General features: G+C 59.1%; 1 protein-coding gene across 1 annotated transcript in view; it reads right to left on the bottom strand.

The window, feature by feature from the left end:
- The window catches only part of LOC143696537 (zinc finger protein neuro-d4-like), a 40054-nt gene extending 18372 nt beyond the window's left edge, over positions 1–21682 (bottom strand). The window contains 5 exon segments of the mRNA XM_077193063.1: positions 1806–1898; positions 6427–6542; positions 8136–8228; positions 10332–10492; positions 21530–21682. Of these exon segments, the coding sequence (XP_077049178.1) occupies positions 1806–1898; positions 6427–6542; positions 8136–8228; positions 10332–10492; positions 21530–21561 (495 nt within the window). The 5' untranslated portion in view covers positions 21562–21682.
- Positions 21683–22998: the final 1316 nt, after the last annotated feature.

The raw sequence follows: 22998 nt of genomic DNA, 5'->3' as shown, positions 1-22998 counted from the left end.
CTGTCTGTCTGGCTATCTGCCCAACTGTCCATCTGCCTGTCCGTCCGTCTGCCTGTCCGTCCGTCTGCCGGCCAGCCCGCTGCCCGTCTGTCCCAATGTCCCAATGCCCACATGTCCGGCTGTCCGTCCGTCTGTCTGCCCAGCTGTCCCACTGTCCGTCTGTCTGGCCACCCTGCTGCCCATCTGTCTGTCTGTCCATCCAGCTGTCCGGCTGTCCGTCTGTCTGTCTGGCTATCTGCCCAACTGTCCGTCTGTCCCTCTGTCCCAATGCCCACATGTCCCACTGTCTGTCTGTCTGTCCGGCCATCCCGCTGCCCGTCTGTCTGTCTGTCCGTCCAGCTATTCGGCTGCCCAGCTGTCCATCTGTCCAGCTGCCTGTCCGGCTGTCTGCCTGTCTGTCCAGCTGTCCGCGTGTCCGGCTGTCTGCCTGTCCATCCCCCTGTCCGTCCCCTCGTCTGTCCCTTGTCCGTCCATCTGTCCGTCCATCCCCGTGTCCCCCCTGTCCCTCCGTCCGTCCGTCCGTGCGTCCGTGTGTCCGTGTGTCCATGTGTCCCTTGCTGTGTCCGTCCGTCCGTCCTGCGTCCCCGTGTCGTCCGTCTGTCTGTCCCCGTGTCCGGCCCCATGTCCGTGTGTCCCTTGCTGTGTCCGTCCCTGCGTCTGGTGTGTCCATCCCCGTGTCCGTCTGTCCCTGTGTCCGTGTGTCCGTGGGTGTGTCCGTGTGTCCGTGGGTGTGTCTGTGTGTCTGTCCGTCCGCATGTCCATCTGTCCGTCTCTCCGTCCATCCTCGTGTCCCCCTGTCCATCCGTCTGTCCTTCTGTCCGTGTGTCCATTGCTGTGTCCCGTCCATCCCCGTGTCCCCGTGTCCGTGTGTCCGTGTGTCCGTCCCCGTGTCCATCCCCCTGTCCCGTGTCCCCATGTCCGTGTGTCCCTTGCTGTGTCCATCCCCGTGTCCGTCCATCCCCCTGTCCCCCTGTCCCCGTGTCCGTGTGTCCATCCCCCGTGTCCATCCCCGTGTCCCCCTGTCCCCATGTCCATCTGTCTGGTCCCCCCTCATGTCCGTGTCCGTGTGTCCATCCCCGTGTCCGTCTGTCCCCGTGTCCCTGTGTCCGTCCGTCCATCCCCGTGTCCATCCCTGTGTCCCTCCCCGTGTCCCCGTGTCCGTCCCCGTGTCCCCTGTCCCCCTGTCCCCATGTCCCGTGTCCGTGTGTCCATGTGTCCCTCCCCGTGTCCATCTGTCTGTCCCCTCTCATGTCCGTGTCCGTCTGTCCTGTGTCCCCATGTCCCTGTGTCCATCCCCGTGTCCCGTGTCCGTCTGTCTGTCCCTGTCCCCCTGTGTCCGTGTGTCCGTGTGTCCGTCTGTCCCCCTCTCCCCGTGTCCGTGTGTCCCTTGCTGTGTCCGTCCCCGTGTCCGTATGTCCATCCGTGTCCGTGTGTCCGTCTGTCCATCTATGTGACCCCATGTCTGTCCATCCCCGTGTCCATCTCCGTGTCCATCCCTGTGTCCATCTCTCCCCGTGTCCGTCCCCGTGTCCCCGTGTCCGTGTGTCCGTCCCCGTGTCCCCCCTCATGTCCGTGTGTCCCCGTGTCCGTCTGTCCCTGTCCATCCCCGTGTCCATTCCCCGTGTCCGTCTGTCCCTGTCCCCGTGTCCGTGTGTCCGTCTGTCCCTGTCCCCTCGTGTCCGTGTGTCCATCCCCGTGTCCGTGTGTCCCTGTCCCCCCCCGTGTCCGTGTGTCCGTGTGTCCCTGTCCATTCCCGTGTCCGTCTGTCCCTGTCCCCCCCCGTGTCCGTGTGTCCGTGTGCCCACCTTGCCCCGGGCCCGGTTCTTTCGCCCCCTCGGGGTTTCCTCGTCCGGCTCCTCCCCCTCGGGCTCGTGCGGGAACTCGGGGGGCGGCGCCTTCTGGGGGCAAAAACGGCAAAATCGGGAAAATCGGGGAAAAACGGGGGGGAAACGGGGGAAAATGGGGAAAAATGGGGAAATCGGGATTGGGGGGGAAAACGGGGAAATCGGGATTTGGGGGGGAATTCAGGGATTTGGGGGAAAAAATGGGGAAATCGGGATTGGGGGGAAAGACAGGGAAATCGGGATTTGGGGGAAAAAACGGCAAAATCGGGAAAAATCGGGGAAAAACGGGGGAAAATGGAAAAAATGGGGAAATCGGGATTGGGGGGGGAAAACGGGAAATCGGGATTGGGGGGGGAAATTCAGGGATTGGGGGAAAAATGGGGATTTGGGGGGAAAAATGGGGAAATCGGGATTGGGGGGGAAAAATGGGGAAAAATGGGGAAATCGGGATTTTGGGGAAAAAACGGGGAAATTGGGATTTTGTGGAGAAAAACGGGGAAAAACGGGGAAAAACGGGAAAAAACGGGGATTTGGGGGGAAAAACAGGGAAATTGGGACTTGGGGGGGAAATTCAGGGATTTGGGGGGAAAAACGGGGAAATTGGGATTTGGGGGGAAAACGGCAAAATCGGGAAAATCGGGGAAAAACGGGGAAAAACACGGGGAAAAAAAGGGGAAAAATGGGAAAAAACGGGGAAAAAACACGGGGAAAAATGGGGGAAAAACCACGGGGAAAAACACGGGGGAAAACCACGGGGAAAAACGGGGAAAAAACACGGGGAAAAATGGGGAAAAACAGGGAAAAAACGGGGAAATCAAGGAAATTGGGATGGGGGGGAAAACGGGGAAAAACAGGGAAATTGGGGAAAAAATGGGGAAAAACGGGGAAAAACACGGGGGGGAAAATGGGGAAATTGGGAAATTGGGGAAAAAACAGGGAAAAACAGGAAAAAACGGGGGAAAATGGGGAAAAAATGAGGAAAAAACAGGGAAAAACGGGGAAAAAACGGGGATTGGGGGGAAAACAGGGAAAAATGGGGAAATCGGGATTGGGGGAAAAATGGGGAAAAACGGGGATTTGGGGGAAAAATGTGAAATTGGGATTTTGGGGGGAAAAACGGGGATTTTGGGGGAAAATGGGGAAATCGGGATGGGGGAAAATGGGGAAAAATGGGGATTTGGGGGGAAAAGGGGGATTTGGGGGAAATTCAGGGATTTGGGGAAATCCAGGGAAATCAGGGATTTTGTTGGAATTTGGGATTTGGGGGGAAATCAGGGATTTTGGGGTAAAATTGGGATTTTGGGGGGAATATTTGGGATTTGGGGGGAATTTTGGGATTTTGGAGGATTTTGGAGAAATTCAGGGAAATCAGGATTTGGGGATTTTGGGGGAAACTTGGGGGAATTGGACTGGTGGATGGACAGACGGACAGACAGACACACGAACACATGGACAGACGGACACACACAGACAGACACACAGACAGACGGACAGACGGACAGATGGACACACATGGACACACGTGGACACAGACAGACAGACAGACACACGGACAGGCAGACAGACGGATGGACGCACGGACAGACGGACACACAGACGGACACACAGACGGACACACATGGACACATGGACACACACGGACAGACAGACAGACACACAGACACATGGACGGACACATGGACACACATGGACACACACGGACACATGGAGAGACAGACACACGGACACACGGACGGACGGATGGACACATGGACACACATGGACAGACACACGGACACATGGACAGACAGATGGACGGACACACGGACACATGGACAGACACACGGACACACAGACGGACAGACGCGCACACGGACAGATGCACAGATGGACGGACAGATGGACACACAGACACACAGACGGACAGACGGACGGACACACGGACAGACACACGGATGGGCACACAGACGGACGCACGGACAGATGGACACACACACGCACAGACGGACACACGGACGGACAGACAGACACATGGATGGACAGACGGACACACAGACAGACAGACAGACAGACACGGACAGAGACACAGACACACGGACACACGGACACACGGACACACGGACAGACGGACGCACGGACACACAGACAGATGCACAGACAGACGCATGGACAGACAGACAGACAGACACAGACAGACACGGATGGATGGATGGATGGACACACAGACACACACAGACACACATGGACAGACACACGGACAGACAGACGGACAGACGGACACACAGACACAGGCAGACAGACACGCGCGCACACACGGACAGACGGACACATGGACACAACGGACAGACGGACACACGGACAGACACACAGACACATGGATAGACGGACACACACAGACACACACGGACACACGGACACACAGACGGACACACAGACAGACACACACACACACACAGACACACGGAGACACAGACACACACACAGACACACACACACAGACAGACAGACGGACACACAGACAGACAGACACACACACACACACAGACACACACAGACACAGACAGACAGATGGACACACACACACGGACAGACAGACAGACGGACACACACACAGACACAGACAGACAGACGGACACACACACACAGACACACAGACACACACACACACACAGACACACAGACACAGACACACACACACACACACACAGACACACACAGACACACACACACACACAGACACACACACACACGGACACACAGACACACACACACACACAGACACACACACACACACAGACACACACACACACGGACACACAGACACACACACACACACAGACACACACACACACACAGACACACACACACACGGACACACAGACACACACACACACACAGACACACACACACACACAGACACACACACACAGACACACACACGGACACACAGACACACACACACACGGACACACAGACACACACACACACACAGACACACACACACACGGACACACAGACACACACACACACACAGACACACACACACACACAGACACACACACACACGGACACACAGACACACACACACACACAGACACACACACACACGGACACACAGACACACACACACACACAGACAGACACACACACGGACACACAGACACACACACACACACAGACACACACACACACGGACACACAGACACACACACACACACAGACACACACACACACACAGACACACACACACACGGACACACAGACACACACACACACACAGACACACACACACACACAGACACACACACACACACAGACACACACACGGACACACAGACACACACACACACGGACACACAGACACACACACACACACAGACAGACACACACACGGACACACAGACACACACACACACACAGACACACGGACACACAGACAGACAGACGCACGCACAGACGGGCACACACACGGACAGACGGACGGACGCACACACGGACAGACACACGGACAGACGGACACACAGACACAGACAGACACACAGACACACACACGGACAGACACACAGACACAGACACACACACAGACACACAGACACACGGACACACGGACAGACGGACGCACAGACACACGGACACACACATGGACAGACAGACGGACACACAGACACACAGACACACACACGGACAGACAGACACACGCAGACGGGCACACATGCACACACGGACACACGGACACACGGAAAGATGGACAGACGGACAGACGGACACACAGACACACAGACAGACGGACACACACACGCACATACACACAGACACACACACACAGACACACGGACAGACGGACGCACAGACACACACACAGACACACACACAGACACACGGACACACACACGGATGGACAGACAGACACACGGACAGACAGACAGACGGACACACAGACAGACGGACACACACACGGACACACACAGACACACAGACAGACGGACGCACAGACACACGGACACACACAGACAGACAGACACACACACAGACAGACACACGGACACACAGACAGACAGACAGACGGACGCACAGACACAGACACACACAGACAGACAGACAGACAGACACACAGACACACAGACACACGGACACACGGACACACAGACAGACAGACAGACAGACACACAGACACACGGACACACAGACACAGACACACACACGGACAGACAGACAGACACAGACAGACACACAGACACACACATGGACGGACACACGGACAGACACGCGGACACAGACAGACAGACAGACAGACGGACACACACATGCACATACACACAGACACACACACAGACAGGCACACACACACACACAGACAGACAGACGGACACACACACACACACACACACACACACACACACACACGGACACACACACGGACACACAGACACACAGACACACACACAGACACACGCACAGACACACACACACACACACACACACACAGACACACAGACACACACACGGACACAGACAGACACACAGACAGACACGGACAGACAGACAGACGGACAGACGGACACACAGACACACGCACACAGACAGACAGACAGCGGGCACTGACCGGCGCGTCCGGGGGCGGCTCCTCGGGCGGCTCCGGGGTCTCCGCGCTCAGCAGCGCCTCCAGCACCGGCCCCTCGGGCACCGCCCCCTCCCGGGGCCGCAGCGGCGCCTCACAGCCTGAGAGCGCACACGGGAACACACGCTAAGGACACGCTAAGGACACGCTACCGACACGCTAAGGACACGCTGGGGACACGCTGGGGACACGCTAAGGACACGGCTTGGACATGCTGGGGACACGCTACCGACACACAGACACGCTACAGACACACGGACACGGACACAGACACTCTACAGACACATGGACACGGTAAGGACACGCTACCGACACGGCACGGACACACAGACACGCTAGGGACACGCTAGGGACACGCTAGGGACACTCAGACGCTTGGACACACGGACACAGACACACTATGGACACATGGACACACGGACACGGACGTGCTAAGGACACTCGGACACACAGACACGGCAGGGACACACTGGGGACACGCTATGGACACTCGGACACTCGGACACCCTCCAGCCACTCCAGACACTCCGGACACTCCGGACACTCTGGACACTCTGGACACTCGGACACTTGGACCCTTGGACACTGTGGACACTGTGGACACACTCCGGACACTCTGGACACTCAGACACTCGGACACTTGGACACGCTCTGGACACTCGGACACTGCAGACACCCTCCAGCCACTCTGGCCACTCTGGACACTCTGGACACTCTGGACACTGCAGACACTCCGGCCACTCTGGACACTGCGGACACTCCGGACACTCTGAACACCCTCCGGCCACCCCTTTGTCCATCCTCCAGCCACTGCTCCGGCCACCTCTCTGTCCACCCCTCCGGCCACCCCAGCCCCCTCTGTGTCCACCCCTCCGGTCACTCTGGACGCCCTCCAGCCACTCCTCCGGCCACTGTGGCCACTGCCCCAGCCACTCTGTCACCCACTCCGGCCACCCTCCAACCACTCCAGCCAACCCCCTGACCACTCCAGCCACACTCCAGCCACCCTCCGGCCACCCCCTGACCACTCCAGCCACCCCCCTGACCACTCCAGCCACCCTCCGGCCACCCTCCGGCCACTCCGGCCACCCTCCAGCCGCTCTGGCCACCCTCTGGCCAGTCTGGCCACTGCTCCTGACACCCTCTGGCCACCCTCCATCCACCATCCAGCCACTCCGGCCACTCCAGCCACTCCAGCCACCCCCCCTGACCACTCCAGCCACCCTCCAGCCACTCCCTGACCACTCCAGTCACCCCTTGACCCCTCCGGTGACCCCTTGACCCCTCCGGCCACTCCAGCCACCCCCTGACCCCTCCGGTGACCCCCTGACCCCTCCAGCCATCCCCTGACCCCTCTGGTCACCCCCTGACCCCTCTGGCCACTCTCCAGCCCCTTTCCAGCCAACCCCTGACCCCTCTGGTCACCCCTTGACCCCTCCAGCCACCCCCTGACCACTCCTGACCCCTCCAACCACCCCCTGACCCCTCCGGTGACCACCCTGACCCCTCCAACCACCCCCTGACCCCTCCAGCCCCACTCCAGCCGCCCCTGACCCCTCTGGTCACCCCCTGACCCCTCCGGCCACTCTCCAGCCCCACTCCGGCCGTCCCCTGACTCCTCCAGCCCCACTCCAGCCACCCCCTGACCCCTCTGTCCGCCCCCCGACCCCTGCGGCCGCCCCGTGGGCACTCACAGGGCCGCAGCCTCGGCGCCTCCAGGATGTTCAGGCGCCGCTTCTTGCGCCAGCAGCGGGCGGGGTAGGAATAGATCTGACCTGGGGACAGGCCTGGGGACACGGCCGGACACTGAGTGACCACCCCAGAGTGACCACGGCACCCCCGGACTGACCACTGCACCCCCAGAGTGACCACTGAACCCTCACAGTGACCACTGAACCCACAGAGTGACCCTGACCCAAACTGACCCCACGGGGTAGGAATAGATCTGACCTGGGGACAGGCCTGGGGACACGGCCGGACACTGAGTGACCGCTGACCACTGACCACTGAACCCCCAGAGTGACCCCATGGGGTAGGAATAGATCTGACCTGGGGACAGGCCTGGGGACACGGCCGGACACTGAGTGACCACTGACCACTGACCACTGCACCCCCAGAGTGACCACTGAACCCACAGAGTGACCACTGAACCCCCAGAGTGACCACTGCACCCCCAGAGTGACCCCATGGGGTAGGAATAGATCTGACCTGGGGACAGGCCTGGGGACATGGCCGGACACTGAGTGACCACCCCAGAGTGACCACTGAACCCCCAGAGTGACCACTGCACCCCCAGAGTGACCACTGCACCCCCAGAGTGACCACGGCACCCACAGAGTGACCACTGCACCCCCAGAGTGACCCTGACCCAAACTGACCCCACAGGGTAGGAATGGATCTGACCTGGGGACAGGCCTGGGGACACGGCCGGACACTGAGTGACCACCCCAGAGTGACCACAGCACCCCCAGAGTGACCACTGCACCCCAGAGTGACCACTGCACCCCCAGAGTGACCACTGCACCCTCACAGTGACCACAGCAACCCCAGAGTGACCACTGAACCCCCAGAGTGACCACTACACCCCCAGAGTGACCATGGCACCCCCAGAGTGACCCCATGGGGTAGGAATGGATCTGACCTGGGGACAGGCCTGGGGACACGGCCGGACACTGAGTGACCACTGACCACTGACCACTGCACCCCAGAGTGACCACTGCACCCCCAGAGTGACCACAGCACCCCAGAGTGACCACTGCACCCTCACAGTGACCACTGCACCCCAGAGTGACCACTGCACCCCTGGACTGACCACAGCAACCCCAGAGTGACCACAGCATCCCCAGGGTGACCCCAATGACCCCAAACTGACCCCAATGACCTCAAACTGACCCTGACCCCAAACTGACCCCAAACTGACCCTGACCCCGGAGTGACCCCAAACTGACCCTGACCCCAGAGTGACCCCAATGACCCCAGAGTGACCCCAATGACCCCAAACTGACCCTGACCCCAAACTGACCAGTCCTGGGGGGTTCCCGGGGGTCTCTCCCCTATCCCCGGGGGTCCCTCCCCATTTCGGGGGTCCCAGGGGTCTCTCCCCATTTTGGGGGTCTCTCCCCCATTCCCGGGGGTCTCTCCCCCATTCCAGGGTCTCTCCCCATTTTGGGGGGGTCCCTGCCCAATCCTGGGGGTCTCTCCCCATTTCGGGGGTCTCTCCCCATTCCCAGGGGTCCCTCCCCATTCCCGGGGGTCTCTCCCCAATCCCGGGGGTCTCACCGGGCCGGCGGTGCGCTCTCTCCATCCAGATGTAGGAGTTGCTCTGGTCCCTCCCTATCCCAGGGGTCCCAAGGGTCTCTCCCCCATTCCCAGGGGTCCCTCCCCAATCCCGGGGGTCTCTCCCCCATTCCGGGGGTCCCGGGGGTCTCACCGGGCCGGCGGTGCGCTCTCTCCATCCAGATGTAGGAGTTGCTCTGGGCCCACCCTATCCCAGGGGTCTGTCCCCATTCCCAGGGGTCTCTCCCCAGTCCCGGGGGTCCCGGGGGTCTCTCCCCAATCCCGGGGGTCCCAGGGGTCTCTCCCCCATTTCGGGGGTCCGGGGGTCTCACCGGGCCGGCGGTGCGCTCTCTCCATCCAGATGTAGGAGTTGCTCTGGTCCCCCCCATTCCCAAGGGTCTCTCCCCCATTCCCAAGGGTCTCTCCCCCATTTTGGGGGTCCCTCCCCAATCCCGGGGGTCCCGGGGGTCTCACCGGGCCGGCGGTGCGCCCTCTCCATCCAGATGTAGGAGTTGCTCTGGGCCCACCCTATCCCAGGGGTCCCAGGGGTCCCTCCCCAATCCCGGGGGTCCCTCCCCATTTTGGGGGTCTCTCCCCAATCCCGGGGGTCTCACCGGGCCGGCGGTGCGCTCTCTCCATCCAGATGTAGGAGTTGCTCTGGGCCACGCCGGTCTGCGCGTCCAGGAAGGGCAGGCGGAGGCTGCGCTCGGCGCAGAGCCGGGCGTTGTAGCTGCGGCAGTGCTCCAGCGCCTCGCGGTAGAACTCCTCCCCCAGGCTGCGGGGGCACCCGCCTGAACCCCCACAATCCGCCCCGAAATCCGCCCCAAAACACCCACAAAATACCCACAAAATACCCCCAAAATCCGCCCCCAAACACCCCCAAAATCCGCCCCAAAATCCGCCCAATCCCGCCCCAAAACCCGCCACAAAATACCCACAAAATACCCACAAAATACCCCCACAATCCGCCCCAAAATACCCCCAAAATCCACCCTGAAATCCGCCCAATCCCGCCCCAAAACCCGCCACAAAATACCCACAAAATACCCACAAAACCCGCCCCGAAATCCGCCCAATCCCACCCCAAAATACCCACAAAATACCCACAAAATACCCACAAAATCCGCCCGAAAATACCCACAAAATACCCCTAAAATCCGCCCCAAAATCCGCCCCAAAACCCACCACAAAATACCCACAAAATACCCCCAAAATCCGCCCCAAAATCCGCCCCAAAATACCCACAAAATACCCACAAAATACCCCCACAATCCGCCCCGAAATCCGCCCCGAAATCCGCCCAATCCCGCCCCAAAATCCGCCCCAAAACCCGCCCCAAAATACCCACAAAATCCACCCAATCCCACCCCAAAATCTGCCCCAAAACCCGCCACAAAATACCCACAAAATACCCCCAAAATCCGCCCCAAAATCCACCCAATCCCGCCCCAAAACCCACCATAAAATCCACCCAATCCCGCCCCAAAATCCACCCCAAAACACCCCCAAAATCCGCCCCAAAATACCCACAAAATACCCCCAAAATCCGCTCCAAAATCCGCCCCAAAATCCACCCAATCCTGCCCCAAAATCCGCCCCAAAATCCGCCCAATCCCGCCCCAAAATACCCACAAAATACCCCCAAAATCCGCCCCGAAATCCGCCACGAAATACCCACAAAATACCCACAAAATACCCACAAAATACCCCCAAAATCCGCCCAATCCCGCCCCGAAATCCACCCCCAAAACACCCCCAAAATCCACCACAAAATCTGCCCCAAAACCCGCCACAAAATACCCACAAAATATCCCCAAAATCTGCCCCAAAACCTGCCACAAAATACCCACAAAATACCCCCAAAATCCGCCCCAAAATCCACCCAATCCCGCCCCAAAATCCGCCCCAAAACCCGCCACAAAATACCCACAAAATACCCCCAAAATCCGCCCCAAAATACGCCCAATCCGCCCCAAAATCCGCCCCCAAACACGCCAAAATACCCACCAAAATACCCACAAAATACCCCCAAAATCCGCCCCAAAATCCACCCAATCCCGCCCCAAAATCCACCACGAAATCCACCACGAAATACCCCCAAAATCTGCCATGAAATACCCACAAAATACCCGCAAAATCCACAACGAAATACCCCCGAAATACCCCGAAAATCCGCCCCAAAATACCCCAAAAATCCACCAGGAAATACCCCCAAAATCCAGCCCAAAATCCACCACGAAATACCCAGAAAATACCCACAAAATCTGTCCCAAAATCCACCCCAAAACCCACCACAAAATCCGCCCCAAAATCCACCCAATCCCGTCCCAAAATCCGCCCCAAAACACCCCCAAAACACCCCCAAAATCCGCCCCAAAATACCGCCAAAATACCCACAAAATCCGACATGAAATACCCCCAAAACACCCCCAAAATACCCACAAAATCCACCCCAAAATACCCACAAAATCCGCCCCAAAACCCACCATAAAATCCCTCCAAAATCCCCCAAAATTCACCCAAAATCTGCCACAAAATACCCCCAAAATACCCACAAAATCTGCCCCAAAATCCGCCCCAAAACACCCCCGAAATACCCACAAAATACCCACAAAATCCGCCATGAAATAACCACAAAATATCCCCAAAATACCCACAAAATATCCCCAAAATCCGCCATGAAATACCCACAAAATATCCCCAAAATCTGCCACTAAATACCCCCAAAATATCCCAAAATCCGCCACAAAATACCCACAAAATATCCCCAAAATCCACCCAAAACACCCCCAAAATCCACTGCAAAATACCCCCAAAATCCGCCACAAAATACCCACAAAATGCCCCAAAAATCCACCACAAAAGACCTCCAAAATCCGCCCCGAAATACCCACAAAATCTGCCACAAAATCCACCCCAAAATCTCCCCAAAATCCGCCCCAAAATCCGCCCCCAAATCCTGCCCCCCCAAATCTGCCCCCAAAACACCCCACGAAATACCCCCAAAAACACTCCCAAAATCCGCCCCAAAATCCGCCCCCAATTCCGCCATGAAATACCCACAAAATACCCCAAAAATCCGCCACGAAATACCCACAAAATCTGCCACGAAATACCCATGAAATCCGCCCCAAAAACAACTCCCAAAATCCACCCCCAAAATCTGCCCCGAAATACCCCCAAAATCTGCCCCCAAAAAACCCCCAAAATACCCACAAAATCCACCCCAAAACACCCCCAAAATCTGCCCCCAAATCCGCCACGAAATACCCACAAAATACCCCCAAAATCCACCCCAAAACACCCCTGAAATACCCCCAAAATCCGCCCCAAAACACCCCCCAAATCTGCCATGAAATACCCCCCAAAATACCCTGAAAATCCACCACAAAGTCCCCCCCAAATTACCGCGAAAATCTGCCCCAAAATACCCCCAAAATCTGCCCCCAAAATCCGCCCCCAAAATCCGCCCGAAAAACCCACCACAAAATCCCTCCAAAATTCCTCACAAAATACGCCCTGAAATACCCCCAAAATCTGCCCCCAAAATCCACCTTAGATCCATCCAAATCCCACCCCAAAATCCACCCCAAAATCCGCTACGAAATACCCCAAAATTCACCCAAAATCCGCCATGAAATACCCACAAAATATCCCCAAAATCCACCACGAAATACCCACAAAATACCCCGAAATCCCCACAAAATCCTCCAAAATTCACCCAAAACCTGCCCCAAAATACCCCCAAAATCCGCCCCAAATTACCCCCAAAAATACGCCACGAAATACCCCCAAAATCCACCCCCAAACACCCCCAAAATCCCCCCAAAATCCGCCCCAAAACACCCCCAAAATCCGCCCCAAAACACCCCCCGAAATCCCCACAAAATCCGCCCAAAATTCACCCAAAATCCACCCCAAAATCTGCCCCAAAACCCCAAAATCCACCCCCAAAATCCGCCACAAATCTGACCCAAAATCCACCCAATCCCAACCCAAAATCCTCACAAATTCACCCCAAAATCCGCGGTGAAATTCCCCCAAAATCCACCCCAAAATCCACCCCAAAATCCATCCCAAAATCCCCCGGCGAAATCCCCCCAAAATTTGCTCAAAATTCACCCCAAAATCCGCGGTGAAATTCCCCCAAAATCCACCCCAAAATCCGACCCAAACCCACCCCAAAATCTACCCCAAAATACCCACAAAATACCCACAAAATCTGCCACAAAATACCCCCAAAATTCACCCAAAATCCACCCCAAAATCTGCCCCAAAATCCACCTAAAATCCACCCCAAATCCACCCAATCCCACCCCCAAAATCCACCTAAAAATTCACCCCAAAATCCATCCCAAAATCCCCCCAAAATCCACAGCGAAATCCCCCCAAAAATTGCTCAAAATTCACCCCAACATCCGCGGCGAAATTCCCCCAAAATCCACCCCAAAATTCACCCCAAAAATCCGCCCCAAACCCACCCCAAAATCTACCCCAAAATCTGCCACAAAATCTGCCCCAAATCCACCCCCAAAAATCCGCCCCAAATCCCCCCCAAAATCCGCCCCAAAATCCACCTGGGAACCCCCCAAAAATCCTTGACCCCAAAATCTCCCGGCCCCGTTTTTGCTGTTTCTCACCCCAAAACCTCACCCCAAAACCTCACTGTGGGGTCAGGGGTGACCCCAAAACTTCACCGTGGGATCGGGGCTGAACCCCAAATTTTGGGACCCCCCCCAAAATCTCTCGAGACCCCCAAATTTCCCCCCCCCTCCCCAAAAGATGTGGAGTTGGGGAACTCCAAATTTGGGGATCCCAACCCCAAAATTTGGGGATCCTGACCCCAAAATTTGACCCCAAACCCCTCCCCGGACACCGTGGTGCCTTTGGGGGGGTTCAGGGTGGGACCCCCCCCAAATTTGGGGAACCCCAAAACCTTTGGGACTCCCCCCCTCCCCCAAAAAAAATCACGGCCCCATTTGGGGGGACCCCAAAACCCAAAAACGCCCGGAATGCCCCAAAATGGGGGGACAGAGCCTGGTCCGACCCCCCCAAATCCTAAAAACCGCCCTGGACACCCCAAAATTCCGGGGACACCCCAAAATCCTCCTGGACACCCCAAAATACCCCCGGATACCCCAAAATCCCACCGGACACCCCAAAATCCCCCCCGGACACCCCAAAAAAACCCCACTAGCCCCCAAAATCCCCCAAAATTCCTCCGGAGATCCCAAATCCCCTCCCCGGGACCCCCCAAAATCCCCCTTGGACACCACCCAAAATCCCCCCGGGGATCCCAAATCTCCTCCTGGGACACCCCAAAATTCCCAAATCACCCCAGGACACCCCAAAATCTCCCTGGGATCCCCCAAAATCCCCCCGGGGGATCCCAAATCTCCTCCCGGGACCCCCCAAAATCCCCAAATCACCCCAGGACACCCCAAAATCCCCCCCTTGGACACCCCCAAAATTCCTCCAGGGATCCCAAATATCCTCCCTAGGACACCCCCAAAATCCCCCGGGACCCCCCAAAATCCCCCAAATCATCTCGGGACCCCCCCAAAATCCCCAAAAAACCAGAGCCCCCAAAATCCCCCCGGGGATCCCAAATCTCCTCCCGGGACCCCCCAAAATCCCCCAAAATCCCCCTTGGACACCCCAAAATCCCCCGGGGATCCAAATCTCCTCCCAGGACCCCCCAAAATCCCCAAATCACCCCAGGACACCCCAAAATCCCCCCGGGGATCCCCCAAAATCCCCCCGGGGATCCCAAATCTCCTCCCAGGACCCCCCAAAATCCCCAAATCACCCCAGGACACCCCAAAATCCCCCAGCACCCCCCAAAATCCCCCAAATCCCCCAGCACCCCCCCAAAATCCCCTTCCCAGGGCCCCAATTCCCCCAAATTCCCCAAAATCCCCCAGGGGCGGGGCCAGAGCAAAGAGGGCGGGGCCAGAACCTGGACTGGAACCGGATTGGAACCAGGACTGGAATTGGGATTGGGATCGGAACCGGAACTGGGATTGGAACCAGGACTGGAACTGGGACTGGGATCGGGACCAGGATCGGGACCATGACTGGGACCAAGATTGGAATCGGAACCAGGACTGGGACCGGGATCGGGATTGGGACCAGGATTGGGACTGGAACCAGGACTGGGATAAGAACTGGGACTGGGACCAGGATTGGGATAGAGATCGAGATTGGAACCAAGACTGGGATCAGAACCGGGATTGGGACCAGGATTGGAACCAGGACCAGGACCAGGACCAGGACCAGGATCAGGACCAGGACTGGGACTGGGACCAAGATCGGAACTGGGACTGGGATTGGGACTGGAACCAGGACTGGGGCTGGAACTGGGACTGGGATTGGGACTGGGACCAGGATCAGAACCAGGACTGGGACCAAGATTAGGACAGAGACCGAGACTGGAACCGGGATTGGGACCGGAACTGGGATCAGAACTGGGATTGGAACTGGGATCGGAACTGGGATTGGAACTGGGATCAGAACTGGGATTGGAACTGGGATTGGAACTGGGATTGGAACTGGGACCAGAACCGGGATTTGGACCAGGACCAAGACTGGAACCAGGATTGGGATCAAGAATTGGGACTGGGACTGGACCGGGATTGGGATTGGGATTGGGATCTGGACTGGGACCGGGATCAGAACCGGGATTGGAACCGGGACTGGGATCAGAACCGGGACTGGGACCGGGATTGGGACCAGAACCAGGACTGGGGCTGAACTGGGACTGGGATTGGGACTGGGACCAGGATCAGAACTGGGACTGGGACTGGGACTGGGATTGGCCTGGAATTGGGACTGGGACCAGGATCAGAACCAGGACTGGGACCATGACTGGGACCAGGATTGGGATCAAGAATTGGGACTGGGACTGGGACTGGGACCAGGATTGGGATTGGGATCTGGGATTTGGACTGGGACCAGGATCAGAACCGGGATTGGGACCAAGACTGGGACTGGGACCGGGACTGGGACCAAGATCGGAACTGGGATTGGGATTGGGACTGGAACCGGGACTGGGGGCTGGAACTGGGACTGGATTGGGACTGGGATTGGGACTGAGACTGGGACCAGGACTGGGATCAGAACCGGGATTGGGACTGGGACTGGGACCAGAACCAGGACTGGGACTGGGATTGGAACCGGGACTGGGACCTGGACCAGGATTGGGACCAAGATCGGAACTGGGACTGGGACTGGACTAGGATCAGGACCAGGATCAGAACCAGGACTGGGACCAAGATTAGGACAGAGACTGAGACTGGAACCGGGATTGGGACCGGAACTGGGATCAGAACTGGGATCAGAACTGGGATTTGGACCAGGACCAAGACTGGAACCAGGATTGGGATCAAGATTTGGGACTGGGATTGGGACCAGGATCAGAACCGGGATTAGGACCAAGATTGGGACTGGGACCAGGATCAAGACAGGGATTAGGAGTGGGATCAGAACCAGGACTGGGACCAGGATCAGAACCAGGATTGGGACCGGGATCAGAACCGGGACTGGGATGGGGTTGAGACTGGGATCAGGACCGGGATCAGAACTGGGATTGGGACCAGGAATGGGATCAGAACTGGGACTGGACTGGGACCAGGATCAGAACCAGGATTAGGACCGGGATCAAAACCGGGATTGGGACCAGATTGGGATCAGAACCGGGACAGGCCAGGATCAGAACTGGGACTGGGATTGGGATTGGGATTGCAACAGGGATGGGACCAGGATTAGGACCAGGATCAGAACTGGGACTGGGATCGCAACAGGGATGGGACCGGGATCAGAACTGGGATCGGGACCGGGATCAGAACCGGGATTGGGATTGGGATTGCAACAGGGATGGGACCAGGATTAGGACCAGGATCAGAACTGGGACTGGGATCGCAACAGGGATGGGACCGGGATCAGAACTGGGATCGGGACCAGGATCAGAACCGGGATTGGGATTGGGATTGGGATTGCAACAGGGATGGGACCAGGATTAGGACTGGGATCAGAACTGGGATCAGAACTGGGATCAGGACCGGAACTGCAGCTTCACCCCCGCCGGTACCGGGGGTCCCCCAAGGTCAATTCCCCCACGTCCGTACCGGGACCCCATCCCCGGGACCCCCATCCCTGCCGGTACACGGGACCCCCATCCCCGGGACCCCCATCCCCACCGGGTCCATCCCGGCCGGTACCGGAGCTCCTGCCCCAGGACCCCCATCCTGGCCGGTACCGGAGCTCCAACCTCAGGATCTCCAATCCTGATGGTACCAGGGACCCCATCCCCAGGACCCCATCCCTGCTGGTACCAGGGATCCCATCCCTGGGATCTCCCATCCCTGCCGGAACCGGAGCTCCTGCCCCAGGACCCCCATCCTGGCCGGTACCGGGGCTCCAATCCCGGGACCCCCCATCCCAGCTGGGTCCATCCCCGCTGCTACCAGGGCTCCAATCCCAGTTTCCCCATCCCTGGCATCCCCATCCCTGCTGGGTCTCTCCCAGCCGGTACCAGGACCTCAAACCCCAAGGGTCTCCAATCCTGCCGGTACCGGAGACCCAATCCCAGCCGGTACCGGGACCCCCACCCCCCGCCGGGTCCATCCCCGCTGGTACCCAATGCCGGGACCCCCCATCCCCTGCCGGTACCGGGAGCCCATCCCTGGGACCCCCATCCTGGGACCCCCATCCTGGGACCCCCCATTCCTGGCCGGTACCAGGACCCCAATCCCAGGCTCCCCATCCCGTACCAAGACCCCATCCCCGGACCCCATCCCCTGGGACCCCATCCCTGCTGGTACTGGGACCCCATCCCCGGGATCTCCATTCCTGGGATCTCCATCCCCGGGACCCCCATTCCCAGGACCCCATCCCCAGGACCTCCATCCCTGGGATCTCCATCCCTGCTGGTACCGGGACCCCCATCCCCGGACCCCCATCCCTGGGACCCCATCCCTGGGACCTCCATCCCTGGGACTCCCATCCCTTCCGGTACCGGGGCTCCAATCCCAGGACCCCATTCCCAGGTGGTACCGGAGCTCCATCCCAGGCCGGTACCGGGACCCCATCCCCGGGACCCCCATCCCCGGACCCCCATCCCCAGACCCCATCCCCAGGACCTCCATCCCTGGGATCTCCATCCCTGCCGGTACCGGGGACCCCCATCCCCGGACCCCCATCCCTGGGACCCCCATCCCTGGGACCTCCATCCCTGGGATCTCCATCCCCACCGGTACTGGGACCCCATCCCCGGGACCCCCATCCCCGGGACCCCATCCCCGGAACCCCCATCCATGGGATCTCCATCCCTGCTGGTACCAGGACCCCATCCCCGGACCCCCATCCCCGGGACCCCATCCCCGGGACCTCCATCCCCGGGACCCCATCCTGGGACCCCATCCCCGGGACCCCATCCTGGGACCCCATCCCCGGGACCCCATTCCCAGGACCCCATCCCCGGGTTCTCCATCCCCGCCATACCGGAGCTGCTGTCCCGGATTCCCCATCCCTCCCAGGTCCATCCCTGGCCGGTACCAGGGGCTCCATTCCCCGGGACCCCCCATCCTGGCCAGTACCGGGACCCCATCCCCAGACTCCTGATCCCTGCCGGGTCCATCCCCGCTGCTACCAGGAGCTCCTGCCCCAGGACCCCCATTCTGGGCAGTACCAGGGCTCCAATCCCGGGACCCCCCATCCCAGGCCGGTACCGGGGCTCCAACCTCAGGATCTCCATCCCCTGCCGGGACCCCATCCACGGATCTCCATCCGAGCCGTACCGGGACCCCATCCCCGGGATCTCCATCCCCACCAGTACCGGGGCTCCAATCCCGGTTTCCCCATCCCCATCCCAGCCGGTACCGGGGCTCCACTCTCGGGACCCCCATCCTGGGACCCCCCATCCCCGCTGGTACCGGGACCCCCCAATCCCGGGCTCCCCATCCTGGTACCGGGACCCCATCCCCGGGACCCCCATCTGGTACCGGGACCCCAATCACGGGCTCCCCATCCGGTACCGGGACCCCATCCCCGGGACCCCCATCTGGTACCGGGACCCCCCAATCCCGGGCTCCCCATCCGGGCCGGTACCCGGGACCCCATCCCCGGGATCTCCCATCCCCGCCAGGTCCCTCCCTGCCGGTACCGGGGCTCGGCTCCCGGTGGGTCCCTCCCCAGCAGAGCCACGGCTCCACCCCCGCCCGAACCGGGTCCATCCCTGCCGGTACCGGGTCCATCCCTGCCGGTACCGGGTCCATCCCTGCCAGTACCGGGTCCATCCCTGCCGGTACCGGGTCCATCCCTGCGGTACCGGGGGTTCCACCCTCACCAGCTCCATCCCTGCCGGTACCGGGTCCATCCCTGCCGGTACCGGGGGCTCATCCCCGCCCGAACCGGGGCTCCATCCCTGCCGGTACCGGGGGCTCCATCCCCGCCCGAACCGGGTCCATCCCTGCCGGTACCGGGTCCATCCCTGCCGGTACCGGTTCCCAATCCCTGCCGGTACCGGTTCCCAATCCCTGCCGGTACCGGGTCCATCCCCGCCGGTACCGGTTCCCAATCCCTCCCGGTACCGAGCACCTCCATCCCCCCGCCCCTCCCGGAGCCTCCATCCCCGCCGGTACCGGGGTCCCCACCCTCATCACCGGGTCCCTCCCCTCCGGTACCGGCACCTCCACCCCCGCCGGGTCCGAATCCCCGCCGGTACCGGGGTCCCAATCCCCGCCGGTACCGGGTCCCCACCCTCACCGGGTCCATCCACATCGGTACCGGAGCCCCCATCCCCTCCCGTTACCGGGGGTCTCCATCCCCTCCCGTTACCGGGGTTTCCATCCCCTCTTATCACCGGTACCGGAGCCCCCATCCCCTCCCGTTACCGGGGGTTTCCATCCCCTCCTATTACCGATACGGAGCGCCCATCCCTTCCCATTACCGGTACCGGTGCCCCCATCCCCTCCCGTTACCGGTACCGGGGGTCTCCATCCCCTCCCGTTACCGATACCGGAGCCCCCATCCCCTCCTATCACCGATACCGGTGCCCCCATCCCCTCCGTTACCGGTACCGGAGCCCCCATCCCCTCCCGTTACCAGGGATCTCCATCCCCTCCCATTACCGGTACCGGGGGTCTCCATCCCCTCCTATCACCGTTACCGGAGCCCCCATCCCCTCCCGTTCCCGGTGGTCTCCATCCCCTCCCGTTACCGATACCGGTGCCCCCATCCCCTCCGTTACCGATACCGGGGTCCCCATCACCCCGCCTCCCCTCCCGTTACCGTACGGAGCCCCCATCCCCTCCCGTTACGGAGCCTCCATCCCCTCCCGATACCGGAGCCTCCATCCCCTCCCGATACCGGAGCCCCCATCCCCTCCCGTTCCCGTTACCGGAGCCCCCATCCCCTCCCGTTACCGTTACCGAGCCCCCATCCCCTCCCGTTCCCGTTCCCGGGGGTCTCCATCCCCTCCCGTTACCGCTACCGGAGCCCCCATCCCCTCCCGTTGCCGGTACCGGGGGTCTCCATCCCCCCGCCTCCCCTCCCCGTTCCCGTTACCGAGGGTCTCCATCCCCTCCCGTTCCCGGTGCCGGGGGTCTCCATCCCCCGCCCCGCTCCCCTCCCGTTGCCGGTGCCGGGCTCTCCATCCCCCGCCCCGCTCCCCCTCCCGTTGCCGGTGCCGGTACCGGAGCCCGGGGGGGCCCTGTCCGGTGCCGGGGCGGTCCCGGGGCGGTGCCGCCGGGCGCTGCCGGTGCCTGCCCGGCGCTGCCGGTGCCCGCCCGGCGCTGCCGGTGCCCGCACTCACCATTTGAGCGGTTTGTGCAGAGCCGTGGCCATTTTGCGCCGCCGGGGCCGCTCCGCGCTCGGGGAGGGGGCGGCGGGGATCGGCCCCCCCCACCTCCCCTTCCCCTCCCCCCACCCTTCCCCTCCCCTCCCCCCCCCCTCGGGGCCGCCCCCGGGAGCACCGGGACCCCCCCCGCCCCCCCCCCCGCGCTCCCGGAGCCCCCCGGGCCCCGCGGTACCGGGGAGGGAACGGGGGGGGGGGGGAAATGGCGGTGAGGGCGGGACTACAACTCCCGGCATGCACCGCGCGCAGGGGATTGGGCCCGGCGGGTGTCAATCATCGAGGGGGCGGGGCTGAGGGCGGGGCTAGGGGCGGGCGGGGCTGTGAGGGGGAGAGGCCAAAAATTCATCAAAAACCACAAAAATCCAGGAAAAAAATCCCCAAAAATCCAGGAAAAACACAAAAAATCCACCACGAAAACCCAAAAATACAGCAAAAAACACCAAAAATCCAGGGAAAAACCCAAAATCCAGGAAAAAACCCAAAAAATCCAGGAAGAAACACCAAAAATCACACCAATAAAACCCCAAAATCCAGCAAAAACACCAAAAATCCAGGAAAAAAACCCAAAAATCCAGGAAAAAACCGAAAATCCACCAAAAAACCCCAACAAATCCAGGAAAAAACACCAAAAATCCAGGAAAAAACCCCAAAATCTAGGAAAAAAACCCCAAAATCCAGGAAAAAAAACCCCAAAAAATCCAGGAAAAAAACCCAAAAATCCAGGAAAAAAAATCCCCAAAATCCAGAAAAACCACAAAAATCCAGGAAAAAACACCAAAAGTCCAGGAAAAAATCCCCAAAAATCCAGCAAAAAAAGCCAAAAAATACACCAAAAACCCCAAAAATCCACCAAGAAACCCAATAATCCACCAAAAAAACTCCCAGAATCCAGCACAAAAACCCCAAATCCACCAAAATAACCAAAAAAATCAACAAAATACCCAGAAATCCACCAAAAACCCCAAAAAATTCCCCCCAAAAAACCCCAAAAATACACCAAAAAACCCCAAAAATCCCCGCAAAAACCCCCAAAAATCCAGAAAAAACCCCAAAATCCAGGAGAAAACCCCAAAAATCCACCAAAAAAACCCAAATCAATTCAACAAAAAACCCCAAAAGCCACCAAAAAACCCCTAAAAATCCCCTCAAAAAACCCCCAAAAATCCACCAAAAAAAACCCCAAAAATTCAACAAAAAACCCCAAAAATCCACCACAAAAAAACCAAAAAATTCAACAAAAAACCCCCCAAATTCCACCAAAAAACCCCAAAATCCAAGAAAAAAGACAAAATCCACCCAAAAGACCCCCAAAATTGCCCCCCCAAAAAATCCCAAAAACCCACCAAAAAACCCAAAAAATCCACCAAAAAAACCCCTCAAAATCCACTAAAAAACCCAAAATCCAGGAAAAAACCCCCAAAAATCCA

The sequence above is a fragment of the Agelaius phoeniceus genome, chromosome 36 (genome assembly GCF_051311805.1).
Source record: "Agelaius phoeniceus isolate bAgePho1 chromosome 36, bAgePho1.hap1, whole genome shotgun sequence".
Lineage (NCBI taxonomy): Eukaryota > Metazoa > Chordata > Aves > Passeriformes > Icteridae > Agelaius > Agelaius phoeniceus.
This window is presented reverse-complemented; position numbering and strand designations above follow the sequence as displayed.